The 26,214-nt window shown below is 38.4% G+C and overlaps 1 protein-coding gene across 1 annotated transcript in view; it reads left to right on the plus strand.

Moving 5' to 3' along the window:
- Positions 1-26,214, plus strand: part of GALNTL6 (polypeptide N-acetylgalactosaminyltransferase like 6) — a 1,140,136-nt gene that overhangs the window by 1,020,051 nt on the left and 93,871 nt on the right. Inside the window, exon 7 of the mRNA XM_029204074.1 lies at positions 12,253-12,370. Coding sequence (XP_029059907.1) covers positions 12,253-12,370 — 118 coding nt within the window. The remainder of the gene's footprint in view (positions 1-12,252; positions 12,371-26,214) is intronic.

Below are 26,214 nucleotides of genomic sequence, written 5' to 3' on the forward strand. Positions count from 1 at the left end.
CCATACTGTTTCCTTAACCATAGTCTGGTTCAACGCCCTATGGAATCTGCACTGACAAACGCAAGATTTCTCCTCCCACCACCTCTTTACACCCTTTCACAGGAGAGTCTACTGTTCTAAACGTGACACAAGCAGCAAAGAACATATTCAATTTTATAAAACCGTAAAGTATTACATAGTATAATATGTGTTTGTGATAAAAACGAAGTTATAAATCATGGCACAAAATAATACAAAATTTGTACTATGATTTACACCTTCATTTTCCTCCTCATTTTATTCAAAGAGCTGAAATCATAATTTTGCCACCTGCTTTTGCATAACGGTTTGGCCCTTACTCCTTTTCTACTAACCCTTTTCTAAACATGAACGTTCGCATTTGCAAATCTAGAAAAATAGAAAGCTTTTAAAAAATTTTTAAAAGGCTTTTAATTTCATTGTGAGCAGCTCTCAAATCCAGTTATGCATTGCAATAGACCCTAAGGCGTTAGCAGAGATAACTTTAAAAAATAAGCTTAGGTTAGACCTTAGAAGTTTAAAAACTAACTAAAATCCTGTCCCTCTCAAGGATTATTGTCATTTATCAGTAGCATAATGGAATTGCTAATACGTCCTCTTCAAATGCTTGGAATTCGAAATGAGACCCGTAATCAGCAGTCAGTGGAGGCCTAACAAATCATCCCAGAATTTTGGGGTTTTCCAACAGCAAACCTTTCGTTGGCCCACAGCTCTGAGGCTCAGAAATTTAGACTCAGCTGTACCGAATGGCTCTTCCACTGCTCTCACCTCACAGGATGAACAACACGGGATGAACAACTCATCCCAATGTCAGCATCCAAGCCAGCATCCTGGGAAACCCCTCCATCCCTAGCAGAGCAGAGCAGTTGGCGCCCTGTGCCTGGGGCCCCTCATGTGGCAGCAGCCCTCCGGTGGCTCACTTGGATCCTGATGGCCTAGGACAGTCTCACAAATCTTTTAGTCGGTGCCCAGTGTCAGCTAGGCCAAGTACCTGCAGCAGGCTAGCCCAGGCTTCTTGAAGCAGCAGGAGAGACTGCCAGTCCCAGTGGACCGGGCTTGACCAGACCTAACACATCTGAGGTTCACACGTTGCTCACTGCGTGACTTTTAGGGTCCACCTTCTACTTGGTGAGTCAAAGAAACCCTCACTCCTAGGATACAGTCCAAGAACAGTTGTCTCTCAGAAAGAAAAGCAGAAAATCTCTGCTGCTGCTTTTGCTGCTGCCGCCGCTATGTTTTTAAATTAATTTTTATTGGAGTCTAGTTGATTTACAATGTTGTTAGTTTCTGCTGTACAGCAAAGTGAATCTGTTATACGTACACATATATCCACTTCTTTTTAGATTCTTTTCCCACATAGGTCATTACAGAGTATTGCGTAGAGTTCCCTGTGCTATACAGGAGGTCCTTATTAGTTATCTGTTTTATATATAGTAGTGTGTAGATGTCAATCCCAATCTCCCAATTTATCCCTCCCCCCCTTTCCCCCTTGCTACTATGAATAGAGGAAAACATAGGCAGAACACTCTTTGACATAAATCACAGCAAGATCTTTTTCAATCCACCTCCTAGAGTAATGAAAATAAAAACAAAAATAACCGAACGGGACCTAATTAAACTTAAAAGCTTTTGCACAGCAAAGGAAACCATAAACAAACAATAAAAGACAACCTTCAGAATGGGAGAAAATATTTGCAAATGAAGCAACCAACAAGTGATTAATCTCCAAAATATACAAATGGCTCATGCAGCTCCGTATCAAACAAACAACCCAATGAAAAAATGGGTGGAATATCTAAATAGACATTTCTCCAAACAAGACATACAGATGGCCAAGAAGCATCTGTATGATGAAAAAAGATGAAAAGCTGCTCAACATCACTAATCATTAGAGAAATGCAAATCAAAACTACAATGAGGTAACACCTCACACCAGTCAGAATGGCCATCATCAAAAAGTCTATAAACAGATGCTGGAGACGGTGTGGAGAAAAGGGAATCCTCCTGCACTGTTGGTGGGAATGTAAACTGGTGCAGCCACTACGGAGAACAGTATGGAGGTTCCTTAAAAAACCAAAGATAGAACTACCATAGGACCCAGCAATCCCACTACTGGGCATGTACCCTGAGAAAACCATAATTCAAAAAGAGTCGCGTACCACAATGTTCACTGCAGCACTATTTACAATAGCCAGGACATGGAAGCAACCTAAGTGTCCATCAACAGAGGAAAGGATAAAGAAGATGTGGTATATATACAATGGAATACTACTCAGCTGTAAAAAAAAGAATGAACTAATGCCATTTGCAGCAACATGGATGGACCTAGAGGTTGTCATACTGAGTGAAGTAAGTCAGACAGAGAAAGACAAATATCATATGATATTACTTATATGTGGAATCTGAAAAATGATACAAATGAACTTATTTAAAAAACAGAAATAGAGTCACCGATGTAGAGAACAAACTTATGCTGCTGCTATTTTTTTTAAAGTGTCAAGCCCTGCAGTCTGTACAGCCTGTGGAAGAAGGAAGAAGGGCAGTGATGTTGAGACACAGAGGCCAGTCCGGTGTCCGTAGGGCCTCCTCAGACAGCGGACGGCAGAGGGGAAGAGCCTCAGGTGACTCAGCTTGGCTGGCTCAGGATACAGGCACTAAGTGGCACCTCATTACTTATACAATCCTTTCAGCTTACATGTTAGCAGGGCCACCTCTCCCTTTATATAACCATAGTCCCCAGGTAGATGCTCGTAGCTTCCTGTGATTGGAATCAAACTTTCCCTCCATGGCAACATCCTGGCCTCCAAAGAGGCTTCTTTCTCCCAGCTCAGGACCCACTTCGCTCTTTGCCCCTGGAGTCACCACCTCCTTGCATAACACACGGTCACATTCCTCCCTCAGCCATATAATCCCTATTACACAATAAACAGTAAGATAATTATAGCCCAAAATACCTTTTTAAAGATAAATGATACCAATGAATTTATCAGGAGTTATTTAGCCACCCTTTCCCAAGTTCTAATGTAAGTAATGATCTAATGCTTAAAAGAACAAACTTGTTGGAAAAGATATGTTGTTTTAATCTGCAGTATCCTTTTCAATCGAATCCTAGTTGAAGATAATTATATTTTAGCTGTAATTGTTCCGGGTCACAGGCCAACTAAAAATTTCTAGTTACATAATTGAGAATTATGTGGTTCATCTCTATGTTGATTGACTTTTCTTGATGGAGTCCTGAGGGAAATCGTGCCATTTCATTTCTGATCAAATTCACATTTGAACCCACATGTCCAGAATTCTCACTGACGCCACTAAAATGAAAGGAAATTGAGAACCGGATCTCTAAGAGGCCAAATGGAAGTTTTCCTTTGGGTTTTTGGACCTAGGTTTTAATTGTCAATTTAAAAAATAAATTTAAATGTATATTTATCTTTCAATAGGATTTTTTTAAACTCTTCTGACCCCTAAAGAACACACGAGATGTATTAAATTTTGAAATAAACACTTTCTGGAGATGAGAGAAAGTAGACAAAAATATTCTGGAGAAAGATGTTTTATTAAAACGCCATTTTTTCACATATGCGGAAAGAGTCCACATGTGAAATGGAGAATATTAGGAAAACGAGCAACTCCTTAGAACGCTGTGGGAATCACAGCGTGAGGCTACCAGCATTAAGAACTATATCCTTGTTTAGCAAAGACAACCAAGTACACACCTGAAAATGAGAACATGAGGAGTGTTTCACTGGTACCAAATAAGAATGGTTCTAGGACACTTCTACATTACTGCCTCTTGAACTTAAAGTCAATAAAATTTGGAATATAAAAATTAATGTAGCAAACTAGTCTACCACTAGTAAAAAGGAAAGCATATTTGTTACCTCGTTCAATAATAGCCTTAATGTAAAATAGAAAATTGATTTCCATTAAGTATTCAGAACAGACACATTTTGATGGCCCGAAGAATAAAGAATCATCAATAGAAATATATTGCTTTGTGGTTATATTAATTTTAAAAGGCATCCCAAAGATGACAGGTGTTTTTTTAATAGCAAACCCCAAAACCTGATTTGTGACATTACATGAGCAATACTCATGAAGTTCATTAATATGTTAAAAGTTACACAGACATAGAGCCCAGTAAAACATTTCCTACAGTGTGTTAACATTCCCAGGGGAACAAAACCAGTAAGAGTATTTTGGAAGAAATCAAGGAATGTGAAGATAAATAAATTAGAGATGGCGGGAAATGGGGCCAGTGGGGAGGGTTTCAGGCAATTAGTATTATACGTAGAATGGAAATAGAGAATAGAAGAACATGCTGAAAGTTATCAACGGCCCTTCTTCATTTCCTCTGAGGAGAAAATAATGTGACACATAAACATCTTTTAATCTATGAAGAACAAAGCCACCTTTCTCTTGATGTCACTGCAACATTGCACAAGAGTTAACTCATATCTGTGTGATGGGGTGTGGATTTCAATCCACAAACCCAGATGTGCATGACATAGCACAGTATTAACTTTTCTTCAGAACTACTTAAATCCAACTCTAATTCCCTGCACAAAAGTAGCAGGAAGTTCAGTCACCCTTACGAGGGGTGGCAGTTACCAGAATCCAACGAGGCCAATCGATCAGACTTGCCCCGATCACAGCCGCCGGTTCACAGGGGTTGCCACCCAGACCCCTATAGCCCAAGCCACTTGGTTTCGAATCCAGCAGTTCTGCCAATTCGAAGCGGGATAAACTTTGTCAAGGCCAAGAGTCGTGGTGGGTAGGGGGCGTTATCCTCCCTGCGTGTGACACACGGGAGGCCTTGCCATTATCCAGGGGCACCTGCACAGTGCAGGGTGGGGGGCTCCCTCACCGCAGGACCTGGCAGCTCTTTGGGGGAGTCTACCTTCTCGCCCTCTCTGTCCCCTCTCCTGGCATCATGCATGATCTCAGGCTGGGAAAGGTGGGAATTAGAAGGGGCAGCTTCTATGAGTTTTTGAGTAGCTGCTTCTTGCGAAGCCACAAAAAGGAGTGAGGGTGACAGCCCTGGTTTGCTCTTTGCTTGAAATGAGAAGAGTGGTGGCAATCCAAGGGAAAGAACAAATACCGATTAATTTATGGATAACTGGTGTTGCACTGACATTGCCTATTTCGTGGACCAGCTGGGATTCTTAGCACTCGTCCTGCACAGCCCAGGGGCGGCTGCCAAACATCAACCCCCTAATGCTCCGGCCTCAGCAGCACTGGCCTTCTTCCTTGTCTTGTTACTATTCTCCTTCCCAACACAGGGCCTTTGTGTACCTTCCTCCTTAGCCTCAAATCCATCCTTTACTTTTCTTTCTTTCCTTTTTGAAAAAGTCATTACCTTGTGGAAGTTTTCAACAACTCCTCTCCAAATATTGTCATGATAATGACATGTCCTTGGCGATTTTGACCTGTAGACTGAAGGATACTAATATTTCATGGTAGATCTGTAATTTCTTGGCAGGATTGCTACTTTTATCTGATGCTCCTCTTATTTTATCAGACCCTAAATCATTGTGTTTGGACTGGTACAAAACTTGAACTAAAGTGTCAGGTTAGGACGCACTTTATGATGAACTTTTAACTTCCAGAAGTGGAAAGGTAAATCGATTTTTATAGTTTTGCTCTTTATAAAAAACCAGGATATTAAATTCTAGGAATTCCTCCTAAAGATTTACTCACACACGTGGAAATGATGTACAACATTATTTACTGTAGAAGTTAAAATATTGAAAATAATCTAAATGTTCACCAAAATAAATATACATCTATATGCATAATGGGATAATGAGCAAATGTTAAAAAACAGAACAAGGAAGCTCTTTTCAATATGGCATGATCATTAAAATATTTTAAGGAGTTTTAAAAAAAACTCGGTAAAGGACACTATATGTAGCATACAATCATTTTCATAGAAAAGGAAGAAAAATAAGATATATTTGTATTTGCTTATATGAGCATGAAATATCTCTGGAAGGATGCCTAAGAAAAAATCATGGTTGGTTGTGATGAGAAAAATAGTGGGAGGGGATAGAAGTAGGAGCAAGATTTTTTATAAATATATGAATATATTATCTATTCAAAATAATTAAACTTTTTAAAATGTTCTAAAATAAAGATTAATGGGTGGGTCTGCAGACTTCCACATCTGGACAAGATGGAGTAATATGGGCCAGATTTACCCTCCCACCCGAAAAAACAAATAAAATACATGAAACAGTGGTTTTCAAGACACTTGACAATGAAGGACATTGATCCCTGAGAGATGGGAAACACTAAGGTGAGGCCTAGAATCGCCCCAGCTTACTGACTTGAGAGAGTCTCCAGGTTGGAGAAGGAAGGGGAGCCCAGGTGGGACCAGCCTGAGCTGATGTGGAGCTGAGTCTGGGGAGAACAGGGCAGCTAGAATTTCAAGGGCAGAACACCACAGAAGAGAGCCACATGGGAGGGAGCCCCAAGATCTGCAGTGGGTACCCCCTGAGTACTCAGCAGAGGACTGATGAGAGCGTGTGTGCAAAGAAACTACCCAAGACTAGGAAAGGCACCACTAGAAAGAATTAGAAGTAACAGTGCCCAGAACACACCCAAGGCTGGGAAGAGTGTCTGTTCCCACCAGCCAGACTGAACGACCTGATGACTGGCAGGAGGTTGAGTAGAGCACACAGATGGGTCTTGCCTTAAGGGTGTGAATAATTTGTAGATTATGCATTACTCCAGACTGCCTAATAAATCTTAAGAACAAAACCCAAAAGGGTCAAACTACCTCCAAGTAATGTAATTGCATCCTAGAACAAAGCTCAAAAATGTTCAGAATATCCAGCTCCCCAAAAGTTCCATATCTCAATGAAAAATATATCAGGCAGGCAAAGAAGCACAAATACATGGCCCATAATGAATGGGTAATTCAATGAACTGAAGTTGTGAACTAAGAATTAAGAGACAAGGACAATTAGATGGTCATTATAACAGTATTCTATAAATTCAAAAAGTTAAGTAGAGACATGTGAGATATAAAAAGACCAAAATTAAAATCCTAAAGGTGGAAAAAAAATGTGTGAGATTAAAAATGCTTTGATGTTGATGGGATTATCAACAGACCAGACTTTACAAAATAAAAAAAAAAAGATTAGTGAACTTGAAGATATAACAACAGAAACTATCCAAAATGAAACAAAAAAGAGAGTTTTTAAAAATGAAGAAAGTGTATAAATGGACACTCTGGAGGATATAAAAGAAAAGGTAAGAACAGAAAGAATATTGGAAGAAATAATGGTCCAAAATTGTCCAAATTTCATGAAAACTATGCCTACCGATCCAAGACACTCAAGTCTTATTAAGCACAAGAAACTGTACCAAGAAAACTATATATCATGTGTCACATCATAATAGCTCAAATTCAATGACATAGAGATCTTAAAAGCAGCCAGAGGGAAAAAAGACTTATTGTATACAGAAAAACAGAGATAAAGATAACACACTTCTCATGAGAAACAATACCAGTGAGAAGACAGTGAGTAATATCTTTAGAGGATTAAAAGAAAAAAGCTGTTAACTTGGTATTCTATAGCCAACAAGAATATCTTTCTTAAAATGTAGACATGCAAAGAATGAAAGACTTCATCACCAACACACTCCCACTACAAGAAATACTGAACTAAGTACTTTAGGCAGAAGGATAGAAATCTGAATCTACACAAAAGAATGAAGAAAACAGAAATGGTGTTCATAACAATATAATTTCATATATATATATATATATAATTTTATTATTTAAATTTTTTAAAAGATAATTGAGTGCTTAAACAAAAATAATTATGATATGATCTGAGATTCATAACATATGTAAAAGTAAAATGTATGGCCCACAAGGTACAAACATAGGGGAAATAGAAACAAAAGGATTTTATCAAAAGGTTCTTATAAAATATCACTTGAAGGTAAACTGATAAAAAATAAAGATGTATGATAGAAACCACTACAGCAACCACTAAAAAGGGAAAACAAGGAGTTTTCATTAAGTCAAAAAAGATACTAAATGAAATCATGAAAAATATTCAATTAATCAAAAAGATAGGAAAAGGAAACAATAGATGGGACAAATAGAAAGCAGATTATAGATGTGAACCTGATTACACAAATAATAGTATTAAAAGGAAGTGATCTCAACAACACGAGGTGGGAGGGGGAAGCTGGGGCAAAGTGAGAGTAGCATCGACATATATACACCACCAAACGTAAAATAGATAGCTAGTGGGAAGCAGCCGCATAGCACAGGGAGATCAGCTCGGTGCTTTGTGACCACCTAGAGGGGTGGGATAGGGAGGGTGGGAGGGAGGCTCAAGAGGGAGGGGATATGGGGACATATGTATGCATATGGCTGATTCACTTTGTTGCACAACAGAAACTAACACAGTACTGTGAAGCAATTACACTCCAATACATCTATTTTAAAAAAAAAAAGAACAGTGATCTCAACAACCCAATGAAAGGCAGAGATTTTTAACAGCAAGATGCAACTACAAGCAGCCCACAAGAAAACCACTTTAAATATAGACACAAATAGTTTAAAAAGTAAAGTAAAAAGATATAAAATGTATAAATAGTAGTGTTTAGATAGTACAAATCTAAAGAAAGCTGAAACGGCTATATTAATAGCCAAGCAAAATCAATGTCTGAGCAAAGACTATTACCAGAGATGATAAAAGTCATTTTGTAATGAGAATGAGGTCAATTCATCAAGAGCACATAAAATTCGTAAACATTTATGCATTTATTAACAGAGCTACAAAATGCATGAAGCAAAAAACTGATAGAACAGCAAAAAGAAATAAACAAATCCAGAATTATAGAGTTCAATATCCCTCTCAGTAATTGATACAATGAGGAGACAGAAAAATCAATAAGAATATAGAAGAATAGAACAACACTATCAACCAACTTGACCTAATCAATATATGGACCGCTCTACTCAATGGCAACAGAATACATTCTGATAGACCACATTCTGAGCCATTAAAAAATCCCAATTGGGGCTTCCCTGGTGGCGCAGTGGTTGAGAGTCCACCTGCCGATGCAGGGGACACGGGTTCGTGCCCCACATGCCACGGAGCGGCTGGGCCCACGAGCCATGGCCGCTGAGCCTGTGCTCTGCAACGGGAGAGGCCACAACAGTGAGGGGCCCGCGTACCGCAAAAAAAAAAAAAAAAAAAAAAATCCCAATAAATTTAAAAGAATTTAAGTCATACAAAGTGTATTCTCTGACCACAGTGGAATTACATGAAAATCGATAACAGAAAGATCTCCAAAAATTCCCAAATAGCTGGAAATTAAATTACACATTTTTATATAACCCATAGGTCACGAAAAGAAAACAAAAGGGAAACCTGGGAGTACTGTGAACATAATGAAGACGAGGACACCACATATTTTTCACAGGATTCTGCTAAAGCAGTGCTTAAGGGAGATTTATACCACTAACTAGCTATATTAGAAAAAAAAAGTCTCAAATCAGTAATATCAGCTTCCACCCTAAGTAACCAGAAAAAGAAGAGAAAATGAAACACAAAGCAAGTAGAATAATTAAACTAATGAAGACCAAGGAGAAATCAGTGAAATATAAAACTGAAAAACAATAGAGAAAATCAATATAACCAAAAGCTAATTCCTCAAGCAGATCAATAATATTGATAAACCTCTAGCCAGACTGACTAGGAAAAAAGAGAGGAATAACATAAATATGCTCAACATCATTAATAGTTATGGAAATGCAAAATAAAATCACAATAAATACCGCTATGCCGCTGTTATAGTGACTAAACTTCAAAAGACTGCCCATATCGAGTATTTGAGGACAGGTAGCAGTTGGAATTCAAACACTGCTGGCGGGAATATAAAGTTACAACCTTTCTGGCAAAGAGTTTTGCAGTTTATTAAAAGTTTAAGCCCACACCTACCATATGATTTAGTCATTCCACTCCTAGGCATTTCCTCAAGAGAAATGAAAGCATATGTCCACACAGAGATTAGTACACAAAACTCATAGCAGCTTTATTTGTAATAACCCCAAACTGGAAACAAACCAAATGTTCATCAGCGGGTGAATGGATAATCAAACTGTTGTATAGTCATGCAAATGGAATACTACTCAGCAATAAAAAAGGAAGAAACTGTTAACACATGCTGCAACAAGGGTGAGTCTCGGAATAATGATGCTGAATGAAAGAAGCCAGACCCTCCCAAAGAAGAACACATACTGTATGATTCCATTTATAGAAAATTCTAGACAATGCAAACTAATCTGTAGTGACAGAGATCAATGATGTCCAAGCGGAAGGGAATGAGGAGAGGGTCAGGAGGGAGAGATTACAATGAGGAAACTTTGTCGGGGTGATAGATGTGTTCCTTTCTCTTGAATGTGGTGATTGCTGCACAGGGATATTCATAAGTCAAAATCTATCAGATTGTCCACTTAAAATATTTGCAATTCATTGTATGTCAACTATACCTCAATTACGGTGTTCAAAAGATTAATGGACAAATATAAGTAAATACACGAACAAATGAAAGGTTTGTTTCTTACCAGCCATTCACACTAGTCAAAACAGGAAGCACTCATTTATCTGGAGCTTGGCAAAAACATCAATGAAGGTAAAGAGGCCTGTTTGAATTTGTTTTATTATGCCTCAAATTAACTAAAAATATACTCCATGGTTAGTTTTTTATAAACTCATTAAGAAAACAAGATATTGTGTTCCCAACAAATTATTTACAATTAAAAAAATCAATCCAGGACTTTCTCTTGCCGGATATTTATACTAGTTCTATATCTACGATAATTCTAGTTGGGAGATTCATTCTGCACAGTGTAAATTCGGTGGCACTCTGGTCTCATGCTTTACACAATCAAATGAGAATATATTGGTAGGACTTAAGACCTTTCTATTTGTGGTTCAGATCGAATAGGATTGCCTATTTCTGATTGCTTATGCCCAAGCCCTGTGGAATCAAAAAAACTCTCACAAAAACTCTATTGACCGAGTGTGTTTTTACAGATTTGCTTGGTCTGCATCAGGTGTTCTCTAATTGTTTTATGTCCATATTTCTGTAGTTGTCTCTCTTCACCTCCTAAACATTGAAACAGAAACGGTGTTGCAGTAAAGAATTCAAATGCTTTGAAATCAGGGGACCTGGTCCAGCCGCAGCACCACCGCATCCTGGTGCCACCCTTGGGCGCTGGGCCCTACCTTTTTCTGCCTGTTTCTCCCAATAGCATACAGGGAGGATATACCCAGGGCTGCTGTGAGGATTAATCAAGGCAACTGGACAAGGCTCTCAGCCGAGAGCCCAACACATAGTGAACATTCAAAATCATAAGAGTGGACTTCCCTGGTGGTCCAGTGGTTAAGACTCTGCCCTTCCACCGCAGGGGGAACAGGTTCAGAGAAGTAAGATCCCTGCATGCCGTGCAGCCAAAGTAATAATAATAATAATAATAACACAAAAGCTGCCTTTGAACTGCAAAAAAATTTTAAGGCAGGGTCCAATGATTATAAATTATAGCATTACATAGCAACATAACTGCAATATATCCTAGCGACAGCAGAAAGTCTAAAAATTAGTATTTGATCAAAAAGAATATTTACTAGAAGGTAGACTTTAAAAAGTACATAATTAAAGCGAAAAGACCTAGTTTAAATTCCAACTTTGGCACGTTAATAGCTGGTTGGTTATTTTATTCTAACGGACAATCTCGTAGTCTGTAAAATGGACATGACCTGGAAATAGTAGGTGTTTGCCGAATACATACTGAGAGATTAAATCAAAGATATGGTCTACAACCGTGTTTTCTATACTTTCATCTGTCTGATAGCATAAGATCTCTTTGAGGAAAAGCCATAGAACTGATGGATTTTCCCAATATATCAGACACTAGTCGTCATGTACTTCTCTCTGATGACAAACATGGAGCCATTGCGTGGCTCCACGGGGCACTAGTGGCTTTAGAGCCTGAACTGTGAAGTTCAAAGCTCAAGGGGGTTCCAGGAGCGATCAGAGACCTAGTGTGAACTCATGTCCACTCACAGAAAACCCGAACCGAAAAGCCCCCTGCAGTGAACACTGAGACTTAAAGTTTGCTTTTCTTTTTTTCCCCACAAGCAAAATGCCATGGTCCTTGATGTTCATAGCCCTTTAAAGATTATTTTATTCCTTTCACAGGTCTCCCGTTATGGCTGGAGGTCTCTTTGCTGTGGATCGCAAATGGTTTTGGGAGTTGGGGGGCTACGACCCAGGTTTGGAAATCTGGGGAGGAGAGCAATATGAAATCTCTTTCAAGGTAAGCCGTCAGCACCCTTCTCACACTAGGTTGGCATCATTTTGACCATTCTAATAGAATGGCGTCATTTCGTTTTGTGACCTCCTATGTTGCAAATTCACAATGAAAATAGACATGTCATTTTCCCACCTCAGCTTTTGGATGAGAGAAGCTACTTCCTTCTGATGTTTCTGTGAGACGTAGTCATGCCATAAAAGAAACACAGATGAGAAAGAATTCAAAATCCCACTTGCAGGGGGGAACCGTGGTGTGCCAGCACTTCTGCCGCCCCGCTGGTACTGCATCCCTTCTCAGGCACCTAGAACAGACAGACAGAGGCATGAAGGTGAAAGAAATGGAATTACTGGAGCGTTTGCCCGTTGTGTTTGTTCTCGAAATAATACTCCACCTTTTGCTTGTAACCACTATTCCACAATTTCAATAACAGAAGAGTACTTTTAAATTCTGTAATAATCTAAATGGGAAAAGAATTTGAAAAAGAATAGATACCTGTATATGTATAACTGAATCACTTTACTGTACACCTGAAACTAACACAACATTGTTAATCAACTATGCTCCAGTATAAAACAAAAATTAAATAAATACAATATGAATGACAAATTAAAGCTATTCTTTATATAATTCCAAAACAAGTGAGTTTTTTATTTTTATCTGAAGTTGCCCAGGTTTCCGCTTGTTTTGACCATAAGTACTCACAAAAATTATATATTATTACATATATATACATTCATATATTATATATATACCTATAGGATATATGCAAGTATATGATAGAATATCAGATTTCAAGGTTCGTAAATGAAAAAAAATTTGCCACAGTACGTGAAGACCAGATAACCAAAGCAAAATAAACTGTGCAAAAGGATTTTTTTTCCTTTATCATTGTCATTATTCATATCGAAGACATAGTGATTCTTGCAAGATTTATCATACAGAAATCTCACTAAATAAATCAGCTTTCCTAATTACCTCTATTACAAAATCAAACCAATTCTTGGTAAGAAAATAAAGTGCATCCTGAATATAGTAAAAGTCAAACTTAATAATCCAGCTAAACTTTTTGAATTTATGCATAAAAGAAATTGACAAAACTGGTTTTTATTTAACTGTAACAACTACACTCTATGTGTTAGCAGAAACGGTATGTTGTCCCCAAAGTGTCATAAAATAAATATTCCAAAGAGAAACTCAGGAGACACGATTGCAGGCTTCAGGACATCTAGAATTTTCCATCTCACTGCTGGCAATAAGCCTTGAAATACTATTTATTAAATTAGTGCTTTTCTTTTTTACCATCACTGAAACACACCTAAATTCACATCTACGTTACTTTTTTCTTAAACTTTGTATACATACATTTACTCCATTTATTTAATGGTATGTGATGTACAGATGCTAGGCCAAGTGCTTTATATGCTTTATATAATTTAAAATCACAACTCAGAGAAGTGGGTATTATTCCATTTTATAGATGAAGAAACTGAGACTTAAAGTTTTAAAAATTTTAGATTAAATTTTTTAAGTTTTAAAGATTAAATAAACTACCCAGTGTCACTTAGGGATTAAAATGCTCCACCCCTACTTAATTGCAGAGAATATAGAAATTTAAAATTGTCTGTTCACTCAAGGCATACCTACCAACACCATTTCAGGGTTCACGGTTAACCTTTTGATCTCTACCTAATGGTTCCTCTCACTGAACAGAGGTGAGTATCCTCATTATACCCTAAGAGCATAGCAGCAAACTTTGCACTGACCCTGGCAAAATACTACTGATTATCAGATATGGCCCAAAGTTGGGTGCAAGTTTACAGTAATACCTTCCACTGGAAAAACAGAATATTGCATTTGACTCCAGCAATAAAGGAAAATAGGCATTGCTCTATTTGCAATATCATCAGAAATTAAAGAATGCTTTTTACTTCTCATGGTTCAAGATATTTTTTTGTTAGATTCTCTTAATTCACAAATTCTTTAACTTTAAAATACTATTAAGAATATCTGCATTCTACAAATAATAAATGCTGGAAAGGGTGTGGAGAGAAGGGAACCCTCTTACACTGTTGGTGGGAATGTAAATTGATGCAGCCACTATGGAGAACAGTATGGAGGTTTCCTAAAAATAGAGCTATCATATGACCCAGCAATCCCCCTCCTGGGCATGTACCCAAACAAAACTATAATTTGAAAAGATACATGGGCACCTATATTCATAGCAGCACTATTTACAATAGCGAAGACACGGAGATAACCTAAATGTCTATCAGTAGATGAATGGATAAAGAAGATGTGTACATATATATATAATGGAATATTACTCAGCCATAAAAAAGAATGAAATGATGCTATTTGCAGCAACATGGATGGACCTAGAGATCATCATATTAAGTGAAGTCAGTCAGAAAGAGAAACGCAAACACCATAGGATATCACTTATATGTGGAATCTCAAATATGACACAAATGAACTTATTTATGAAACAGAAATAGACTCACAGACATAGAAAACAAACTACTGAACGGGTAAGGGGGGGGGGATAAATTCGGAATTTGGGATTAACATACACACACTACTATATATAAGATAGATAAACAACAAGGACCTACTGTATAGCACAGGGAACTATATTCAACTTCTTGTAATAACCTATATTAGAAAAGAATCTGAAAATACATATATATATATAAAACTGAATCACCTAAAACACCGTAAATCAACTATACTTCAATTTTTCTTAAAAATTGTTTAATAGGAAAAAACAGAAAAAGAAAATCTGTAGTAAGCAGGAGATACCTGGCTTAGAATAATAAACTGGGTGTGGATAAAAGTACTGTGGGAAGTCTGGAGCGTTTGCAGAATGGACATTTGCATTCTAAATCACAAAGGTATTTTCTAAGACAAATATAAACTTGAACCTCTCATTTCTCTGTCACTTGTATCTATCGCTTCTCTTCGGGGTGACCTGAGATTTTATTACCCCATTTTCTCTTTCTCAGTTATCTGTCATTCTGAAGGATATAACTGGAATGCAGCCCTGTCGTCTCTGTCTAGAAACCATGGCAACAGAGCTAGAGGTTCAGGACTAAATTGCCCCAGGTTGTTTGATTGAAATGACAGATCCTTTGGCAACAGCTATATCTTACAGGGTCCCATTTCAGACACATCTCTCCGTTCTTCCCGCTATTGTGTGCTGACCTTGGGGTTCCTGTCCCTCCCTATTAGGATTTGTAACATGAGGGGGACACCCTCAAGCAGGATTAGGTAGAATTTGCATGGAAGATGAAGAATTTTCTCCATACGAGAGAAATTGAAAGAACTGTCCACAAATAGCTGTGTTCAATGGTATTAAAAAGTCAAAGAAAGATGGAACATCTGCATTTTGGGACACAGTCCATAAATTGCGATTAATTTTACACTGTAAAGCACTGTCAGATATACACTGGTCAGCCCTTCATGTTTGGGAGTATGTACGGACAACTGAGAATTTACTAGTCTATTTCACACCATAACATAGAAATTGTTTCAAGTCTGAAACTTAGAAGCTCTAATTCAAAAGATTTCTGTCTGTGGTTGTTTTCAGGCATCTTTGCTTGCTGTTTGCATTTCAACCAAAGAATCATTTCACTGATGTTTATGACAAGATTCCATGGCTGAATGAAAATATTTCCAGAAAACTCTGCTTTATATTAAGGGCTGAGTTTTTGGTCAGACAGGATTTGGCTAAGAGGGCTCCTCAATTCCCTGTCTATGTAATTAGCTTTCCTTCCTTTTTCTAACATCTGACTAGGTGAGTGGATTTCATGCCATCACGTAGAAACCTACACAGCGTAATTTTCAGGAGTCCATCAAGGAAAAGGGCTCTCTAGAGAAATGACCTCTCTGCACCGAGCCCAGTCTTCAATCTCTTTTAATATGAATCTGAATTCTCACGTGGCCCAGAATTATCCAGCTGCCTCTCAAATGTTGCTAGGTTAGCCAGCTGCCGGGAAGGAGAAAGCACCATTTACTCAGTCACTCAACAAGTTTTACTGAGCATCTAATTTACACCAGGCAGTGTTCCAGGTACTCAATTTGGAGCTGCATCTGGAAACAAAGAGGAAACCAAGACAGACTACAGAGTGCTACATGAGAGAGACAACCCTCCTTTAAATGGTGTGTGCCACTTAAGTTACTGAAACAGTGTTAACACCGTTATAGGTCTCTGATTGTCCAGAGTGCGTTTTTTGTGTGTGTGTGTGTGTGTGTGCTGTTTTTTTGTTTTTGTTTTTTTTGTGTGATGCGCAGGCCTCTCACTGTTGTGGCCTCTCCCATTGCGGAGTACAGGCTCAGCGGCCATGGCTCACGGGCCCAGCCGCTCCGCATGTGGGATCTTCCCGGACCGGGGCACGAACCCGTGTCCCCTGCATCGGCAGGCGGACTCTCAACCACTGTGCCACCAGGGAAGCCCCAGAGTACATTTTTATACCCATTCCCCAAAGATCAAAGTCCAAATGTTAGCATTTTCAGAAGAAAACTCTTCCCAGAAAATAAAAGTGAGCAATAAACACTAATTAGTCACCCACATGAATTAGAATGAAGCCCAGGGACTCTATTCCACAAAAATTCTCTGGCATGAGACATAAAACTTAAATCTACATAGAAGAGCATTAAATTTGGTTTGTCCTTTTCCACGCCCAGGAGCGTAACAACACGGTCCCACCTTGGTCCAATATTTCTTGGGCCATCTTTTGTCTGGGGAGAGCTTGTGACCTCCAGCCTCAGCTGTGCAGAAACCTTCAGCGCTCCAGGTGACATGAATCTGAGCACCATATGTCCTAGAGTCTAATAAATCTGGAAGCCCCACGGCCTATCTGAAATCACTCGTAATGGATTGAAACACCCTATGCAACCACCTTTGTTATGTGCTCTCGTCCTTCCCATGTGTTAAGCTTAAGGTTCAGACATGTAAGGAAATTTTAACTTACCTCTCACAATATTTCAGCCCTTACCAGTCACTAACCCATTCAACCGGCATTTATTTATCGATTACAATGTGCCAACTCTGGGCTAAGTTCTTGAGGTTCCAAGATAAATGTGAGAAAGATTCTCTCCAGTAGCCGCCTGGAGAAGGAATTCATCCTAATTTCTCACTATTGTTTGGAACATATTTTATTTCCAGATTCACAGTAATAGTTTAGGAATATATTCAGGAGGCTCTTCACCAGCCTCCCTCCCTCTCCTCTTTCAACTGATCTCCATTTTTTTATTCAGTTATTCCCTGATCGCTTTATTTTCCCCTCCTAAAAGTTCACAGTGGCTCCTAAGGACCTCACAAATCACAAATCAGATTAGCATATGAATCATAAACCAGGGAACTTTCTCTCAACCATCTGCCTCAGCTAACCGTCTCCAGCTACACTGCAAAACCAACTCAAGTAGTGTTTTCCTTTCCTTCCCAGAAAAGATGGAAACACAAACATCCGTCACTGTCCCTATTTATTGCAGAGATTTTAACTAACCAGACTTTGATGAAATTTTTCCTGAAGATTTTAGTCATTCCCTCTAAAAATATTAATCAGGAACCTTCACCATGAGTCCGTGTACTGTGCAAGCTAGACTCCGCAGAAAAATGCAAAGGAAGCCCAACAGAAGCCTTCTTCGGATCAAGTACAATTGAGATGAATATTTCACCCATTAAACATAAACATCAATTAAAGCAGAAAAGCACAAAAAAACCTACGTTAAGAACCTCCTCTTAAGTATAACATACAAATGGACATTTATTCACCAATCTTCTAATGCAAGAGAGGCCAAAGCTGTCCCTTCTGCATTTGGGTCCTCGGATGGGGATAAACTAGAGATGCACGGACCACATCCACATTGTATCCATCGTGAGTCCCAGCTTGGGCTCCTTTAAATTGGAATGAGAACCTAAAGACACTTGGAAGCTATCTTCATGCAGTCATAGAATCCTTCCGATTGTTTTATGGTTTTACCCAATCCTTTAGTATTACTTTGCTCACATCTAATTTGACAGCAATTTGTAAACAACTCCATCTTTCAAACTCCTCAAATTAGTTTTGACACGAACAACAATTCTTTTCATAACACTATTTCACCAATTTAAGTGATATTTCATTAAATTACATAATTACAATTTTTAAAAACTAGCACAATCCCCTTTGGGAAGAAATGCACTGCCTTTGAGATACACATGTAACTTAAAAATTGTGAGCCAAAAGTTCCAGGTGTATTCGATGTAGCCTGTATTCGGCATAGGTCCACCATAATATGAATGCCATTCAATACGTTTACAGAGAGACTAGAGAGGGATGTTTCACACAGTAAATTGAACAGAGATTCAGACCTTGCTGTCGAAAACTCTCAGTCTCATAAGTGACAGGAAAAGCTCATGTAGCAGAGGTAGCTGCATTGCTGACTTTGCACAGAGGCAAATCACCCAGCTTATTGGGCTCAGGTCTGGGGCGAGGCTCTCCCGTCTGGGCCTCATCCCTGCCCAGGTGCCCCAGTCTCCTGCCCTCTGTCCAGGGGACTTACAGGTACCCAGGTTGCTGAGTGGCCAGGGTCTTATAGTGATGAGTCAGGGCAGGGGGGCAGCCTTGGTGACCTTTCTCCTGTCTCTTCCACTCTTGTGCGCTGGTCCTATGGACCAGTTCCCACTCCTGTTTGCTAGCGGTCACTTCTGTTCCCTTCCCTCAAGCCCAATCTTGTGTAGTCTCTCTAAACTGAAAAAAAAAAGTCAGTCCTAAAAGAAGCCTCTGGGGTTTCCTTGAATCTTGGCGTCTACATGGCTGGGGGTAGGGAGGAAAATGCTCCCCAAGGAAAAATAGAAGACGGAAAACACAGTGAACAAAGGGAATACTTAAGTTTTAATCCTGCCACATACAAATAAACATTTCAGCTCAAAGAGACTAAAACATACCTGAGATTTTACTAGACAGCATCCGTTTATTCTGTACCCCTTTATGACTTTTAAAATCTTTACATGGAGCTCCCTGTGTCCCAAAGTCCTGGCTATTCTAGTCCTCCTATGGTGGTAATAACTATTATTTGGTCCTTTAAAAAGGAAAAGTAATGACTTAGCATCTAAAGGTCACAGAATTAAATTTGTTATTCCATTCAACACTAATGCAAGGTAAAATATAATTTCGATTTCATAATTGCAAAGGCAGGCCATTACCTAGTTAATACCAAAGCAAGGAGCAGAATTGGGGTTCGCCCTCAAAACCATTAGGCTAATTTCTCTTAGCCGGAAAAAGTAGAAGATTTTATGCCCTGATGCACAAGTGGCTACTGTCATTCTCTGAAACCACTTTTAAAAAGAAATAAAGGGGGGCTTCGCTGGTGGCACAGTGGTTGAGAGTCCACCTGCCGATGCAGGGGACACGGGTTCGTGCCCCGTTCCAGGAAGATCCCACATGCCGCGGAGCGGCTAGGATCGTGAGCCATGGCCGCTGAGCCTGCGCGTCCGGAGCCTGTGCTCCACAACGGGAGAGGCCACAACAGTGAGAGGCCCGCGTACCGCAAAAAAAAAAAAACAAAAAAAGAAATGCAGGCTCTTCCCAACGGGAATTTTTATTAAATACGAGGGCTGACAACTCTTGTTATTATTTAATGTAAAATTTAATTTTTTACTGTCTTCCAAATGCAATGGTTATTCAGTAAGGATTGCATATACATGATAGAGACTAATTGTTGAGTATAGAACACTCAGCTCTTTATTCAATCAAACAAGATTACAGCCATCAATTTACAACTGTTACAGCTCAGGAAACTGTATAGTCTAGAGCTTAACCTCATTACAGAGCTTCTCAAGAACAAACATGGATTTCATTTATTTGTACTTAGAAAATCAAAATAAACCCACTAAATTAGCTAAATTTAAAGTTTCCCTACCAGTATGAAGCTATCAAAAAAATTTCATGTGTATTTATAGTTCAACAATTGAATGTTATACCATTATAATTTACACTTTTAAACTGGAAAAGAAAGGTCTGTTCTTAGAGATCACTCAAAACAGAAAAGGAAAATATGAAGCAGAAACAAGAAAAGCCTAACTTTACCCTTGACAAAATTCTCAGATATCTCACCCCCAACCACAGTGTCTAAGGAACGTTATCATATGCAGTAAGATCAGTTCAGTGGTGGTAAAACAGGGGCATGGGAAGACAGAATGACCCCAGCTACAAATCTCGTTTGAAGTCAGCAGATCTTACTTCCCCAAAGTAATTGGCACCTCCTAAGGGAAAAAAATCAACAATCACTTTTTTGAAACAGTAGCAACAGGTGTGATTGCTGGTGGCCAGAGCTTCTCTGGATTGAGTCTGGCACCAAAGAGAAGCATCCATGGAAGGCTGGGGACAGGTCTGAGGAGGTTTATACAGATCCCCCACATTTTCAGGAAGCAGGCTATCAATGAGGCAGGATGGAGGAAAGATACTCAAGCTCACAAGCAGCCCTACAGCAGCCAATTCCTGTTGGATGCAGACAAATAAAGGCTAAAAGAATTTACTCACGCACTAAATTGTGTGTCATAAAGTGAATGCCTACCACACTTGGTAAGAAGAATGCACCTTACTCAAAGATAAATAATAACTCTTTAAAGGAAATAGCATATTAAAATATTACAAGAAAGGGCTTCCCTGGTGGCGCAGTGGTTGAGAGTCTGTCTGCCATTGCAGGGGACATGGGTTTGTGCCCCGCTCCGGGAAGATCCCACATGCCACAGAGCGGCTGGGCCTGTGAGCCATGGCCGCTGAGCCTGTGTGTCCGGAGCCTGTGCTCCGCAACAGGAGAGGCCACAACAGTGAGAGGCCTGCGTACCACAAAAAAAAAAAAAAAATTACAAGAAAAAAGGAAGAAAGGCTCAGGAATGGTCACCAAAATCATGCTGCTATACCTTTTTATAAATTCTTTTAAAAGGTTAATGACGTCATTGACTCTGTAAAACAGTATGAAATGCTGAACGTTCTGAGATTAGGAAAAATGTTAAAAGACAAGACAAGAAGATAGAAAATAAACAGCAGCAGTCAGGATATAATGAAAAAGAAGATGAAAACCAAAATGAAGGTCGCATTGAAAGCAACACAAAGGAGAAGGAATATTCTGAAAATATACAGGGACACAAAGATAAGATTGAGAAAAAGGAACAAAGTGAAATTAAAATGAGCAAAGTTAAAAAGTAGTAGAGTGGAATGACATGGAGGATAAAGGAGCTCATAGTAGTATTCCTAAGGGAAAAAGTTAAAATAACATATTTCAAAACCTAAGAGATACAGCTGAAGCAGTGTTCAGAAGAAAAGGCAGACTTAAATTCTTACATCAACATAAAAAAGAATAAAAATAAACTAAACATCCATATCCAGTTCACAAATAAAAAATAAAACAAAGCTAAGGAAATATTAATATGCATTTGAAAACTTAATGATTTAGAAAACCTAAAACTATAGTGCAAGAGCTAGTTCTTTAGAGCCAAAGATAAATCATTAATAAGAGATATAGCTAGGTATGGAGACAGATAAATTAATTCAAAAACAGTTCATTGACATTTATTAGAAGAAGAATACACAAACTCGGAAGCAACCTAAATGTCCATCAACAGATGAATGGATAAAGAAGATGTGGTGTTTATATATATGTATATATACATACATACACATACACACACACACACACACACACACACACACACACACAAAATGGAATACTACTCAGCCATAAAAAAGAATGAAATAATGTCTTCTGTAGCAACTTGGATGGACGTAGAGATGATCATACTAAGTGAAGTAAGTCAGACAGTGAAAGGGAAATATCATATGATATCACTTATACGTGGAATCTAAAAAAAAAACAAAAAAACAAATGAACTTATTTACAGAACAGAAATAGAGCCACAGACATAGAAAACAAATGTATGGTTACCAAAGGGGAAAGTGGGGGAGAGATAAATTAGGAGTTTGGGATTAACAGATACACACTATTATACATAAAATAGATTAAAAAACAAGGACCTACTGTATAGCACAGGGAACTACATTCAATATTTTGCAATAACCTATAAGGGAAAAGAATCTGAAAAAGAATAGATATACATATATGTATAACAATCACTGTGCTATAAACCTAAAACTGACACAACATTGTAAATTGACTATACTTCAATAAAATAAAATGTATAAAAATGGGGAAAAAACAGGAATTTTCAAAATTTAAATGATCATAAGAGATTGCTCAATTCTATGCAAATACAGTTAAGATTATAGGGAAAATGGATGGTTTTTAACAAAATATAAATGACAAAACTGACCTCCAAAAAGAAAAAATCTGAACCAACTATATTCGTTTTCTATCACTACATAACAAATTACCACAAACTTAGTGGCTTAAAACTGCCCAGAATTCTCCCACAGCCTCTGGATTTCAATCCAGCATCTTTCTGCAGGGCCTCTGCTAAGATCTCACAAGGCTGAAATCAAATTTTCGGCCAGCTCCATCTTTACCTGGAGGCTCAGCCAGGGAAGGATCTGATTCCAAGCCCCCTCAGGTTGTAGGCAGAACCCATCTCTCTGTGGTTCGGGGACAGAGCCACTACTGTCTTGCTAGCTGTTGTCTGGACATGACTTTCAGTAACCAGAAGCCCAGCTCGGGCCCTTGCCCTGTGTTCCCCTCCCCGGCCCTCTCGCAACAAGGCAGCTTTCTTCTTCAAGGCAAGAATCTCCTCAGACTTCACATCCCTACACCTCTGTCTTCAGGAAGGGCAGAGTCCCCTTTTTGGACTCACTGGTTAGGTCGGACCCTCCCAGGATAACCTCCCTTTTTATTAATTCAAAGTCAACTAAATTGGGACCATAATTATATCTGCAAAACCCCTTCACCTTTGTCATAAGGTCACCTTCACCTAAATCACAGACGTGAAATCCATCGCAATCACACACCTTCCTACACTCAAAAGGCAGAGATAATACAAGGACTTGTGTACCACGGGGTGGGAATTTGGGGGCCATCTCAGAATCCTGCCCATCATGCTGCCCAATGGCGATAGAAGAAATAGAGAAAATTGTCAAAAAGCTATCCCCTCTGAAAAATAAAGCACCAAACCTCATTAGTTTCTTCCAAACCTTTAAGGAACACTTAGGGCTACAATGTTTATCAAAAACTGTTCTCTAATAACAGAAAAGAAAGAAATCTTTCCAGTTGATGAGATAACTGGCGTAATATTGATAACAAAATCTGACCAAGATAGCACAAATGAATAGAAAAGTACAGACATATTTTACGTGTGTGTGTAAATATACAGAAAACAGTAGCCTTTATGTATGAAAACAACCACCCAAAGGAAGACACCATTTACGACAGTAAGGAAAAACCAACTTGGAATAAACTTTAATGTCCTAGACCTCCATGAAGAAATGTTACAATGCTACTGAGGGACACACAAAATAAATGAATAAATGAAAATTCATAATGAAGATAGTTCTCCCTAAGCATACTCCTGTATTTAATGCCATCCCAGTAAAAATGATAACATGAAGTTTTTTTGGATGGGGGAAGTTAAACAGGGACAGCTAGATAAACTGCTTCTAGTTCATAAGGGAAAACAAATAGAATAACAAGAAAACTTCTGGGGAAAAAATGATAGGGGGCTAACTTAGGTAATCAAATACAGAAATTAGACAGAGATACCTATGGCACAGAATTTAAATAGACCCAGATAATATGGGAATTTAGCATAAGATAAACATTTCAAATCAAGAGGAAGAGAGTGGATTCCTCAGTAAATAGTGTGGAACAACTACTTATCTAGGGAAAAAAAATAAAGATGAATCCCACGTGTGAAAAGACACAGGTACACAGATATTTATCTCAATATTGTTTTTATTGATGAAAAATGAAAAAAGATTAATATCCATCCTAGGGGACTAATTAAATTAATCACTATGAACTACAGTATGGCCTTTAAAAAGAATGCAACAGGTGTATTTTTACTAATATGGAATAATATCCAAACCTATCATTATTAAGTGACAAAAAAGGCAAGGTACAAATATATATGCAAAACTAAATATGGAGAGAAGATAAATTTTGTTATATATATTTAATAATTTATATCTATAACATGTCACACAGTACAAATGTAAGCACTTATACGATAAAATGACAATATTAATTTCACATGCAGACAATTGTCACAGATGTATTCACATATCCAGGAGATATTAATTGAGAGCCTACTGTCTGCCAGACACTGAGAATATAATTGTCAACAGAAATGACAAGTTCTCTGTCTCGTGGAATTTAGTCTGAGGAGAGACAGATCATAAATAAATAAGTGAATAAATAAACAAGATAACTTCAGATGTTGCTAAGTGCTAAAAGGAGTCCAGCCAGCCAATATTACAAAGTAGGAGCCTCAGAGAAGAGATGGTTAGATCTGGCATCATGTTTTTAAAATATTTGCATCTGTACCCAAACTAGAAGGTGGGGAATGGGCTCCAGTGTCTACTGGTCCTCAACCTCCTACTCCTCCAGCCTTGAGTGTGTCTGATCCAGCCATCACCAGAGCAAATGTTCCACGTGTTACAGGACCCACAGATTGGCAGGAGAAACTACAAAGCAATGACACACTAGTATCCCAAAGAAAGGGGGTTGTTCCCCGGGGCCCTGACCCCAAGCCGGTCCCTCGGTCCCCCTGCCCTCACCGTTGTTAATTTCCATACTCTTGGTTCCCAAGACAAGCCTGCAGCACATTGGCAGAGAACCTACAGTTCTAATTAATAAGCATTTTCCACTTTTTCCGCAGTTGTCTGAAAATACAGAAACCTCCTAGGGTGTTTAATTTATACTCCTGAAATAGTTTCCTTGTCTCCTTAGAAGGGTACAACTCAATCTCATTTTGGAAGCTTACTCTTTCCCACTTAAGCCACCTCTATATAAACTCTAGTGACGATGCTTTGTACAAATGGTTTTGGTAGAAATAAATTCAGTCTTATCAAATGTACTCATTAGAAATCCTTTTTATGCCAAGGATGATTCTAAAATACTTTCTATACCTTCTCATTGCTTTTATGAGACAGCTATATTAAAAAAAAAAAAAAAAAAACCTCTCCTTACTTCTGAGCCTGCAAATACCTCGAAGCGTAGTTGCATTTTGTGTCTAAAATGTGACAGAAGCCTTTTTATGGCACACTGTATACCTTCACATACACAAGAAAATATCTGGAGTCGTTCCTATGGGGTTTCTTCCCCTACAATATTTGGCCTAGGTGATATAAAAATAACCATTCTAGTTCAACATGCCCAGAGTCGATCTTCCAAAGAAAATATTAAAATGACTCTAAACTCATTCAGAAACTCAAAGATAAACAGAAACAGCTGCTAAATGTCTCACAAGCCAGTCTGAGACTCATTTCAATTATCCAACAACAGGTACCTCAGGTGAAACAGAGCATTTTCAAGTTAAATTTTATGTCCATTGGATAGAAGCCTGGCAAGTCTAAGTTCCTTCCAGTTGTTACTTCCTTTATGTCTGATGGCATTTTCCTAATTCCCTATTTAATTTTATTTTAGCTTTTATAGATAGCTGTAAAGAGAGCGGGATATAACAATTTACACAGCATTCGGTATCTGTGTTCAGGTCAATTTAACTTCCTATTGAAATCTTTTTCTAACGTTGAAATTTTTAAGAATTTTTGTATTTTTCTGGTTGCCATTTTCCCTAACAAGAAAAATGAAATACAATCTAATGACTCTAATGCAAGTCAGTTTACACCCCCGCAAAAGCTCAAGAGATATATGTTTAGAAAGTTACCTAAAAAGCTCCACACAGTTCTCAAGCCTGTCAA

Source organism: Monodon monoceros, unplaced genomic scaffold (genome assembly GCF_005190385.1).
Source record: "Monodon monoceros isolate NGI ecotype Baffin Bay Population unplaced genomic scaffold, NGI_Narwhal_1 Super_Scaffold_5, whole genome shotgun sequence".
Lineage (NCBI taxonomy): Eukaryota > Metazoa > Chordata > Mammalia > Artiodactyla > Monodontidae > Monodon > Monodon monoceros.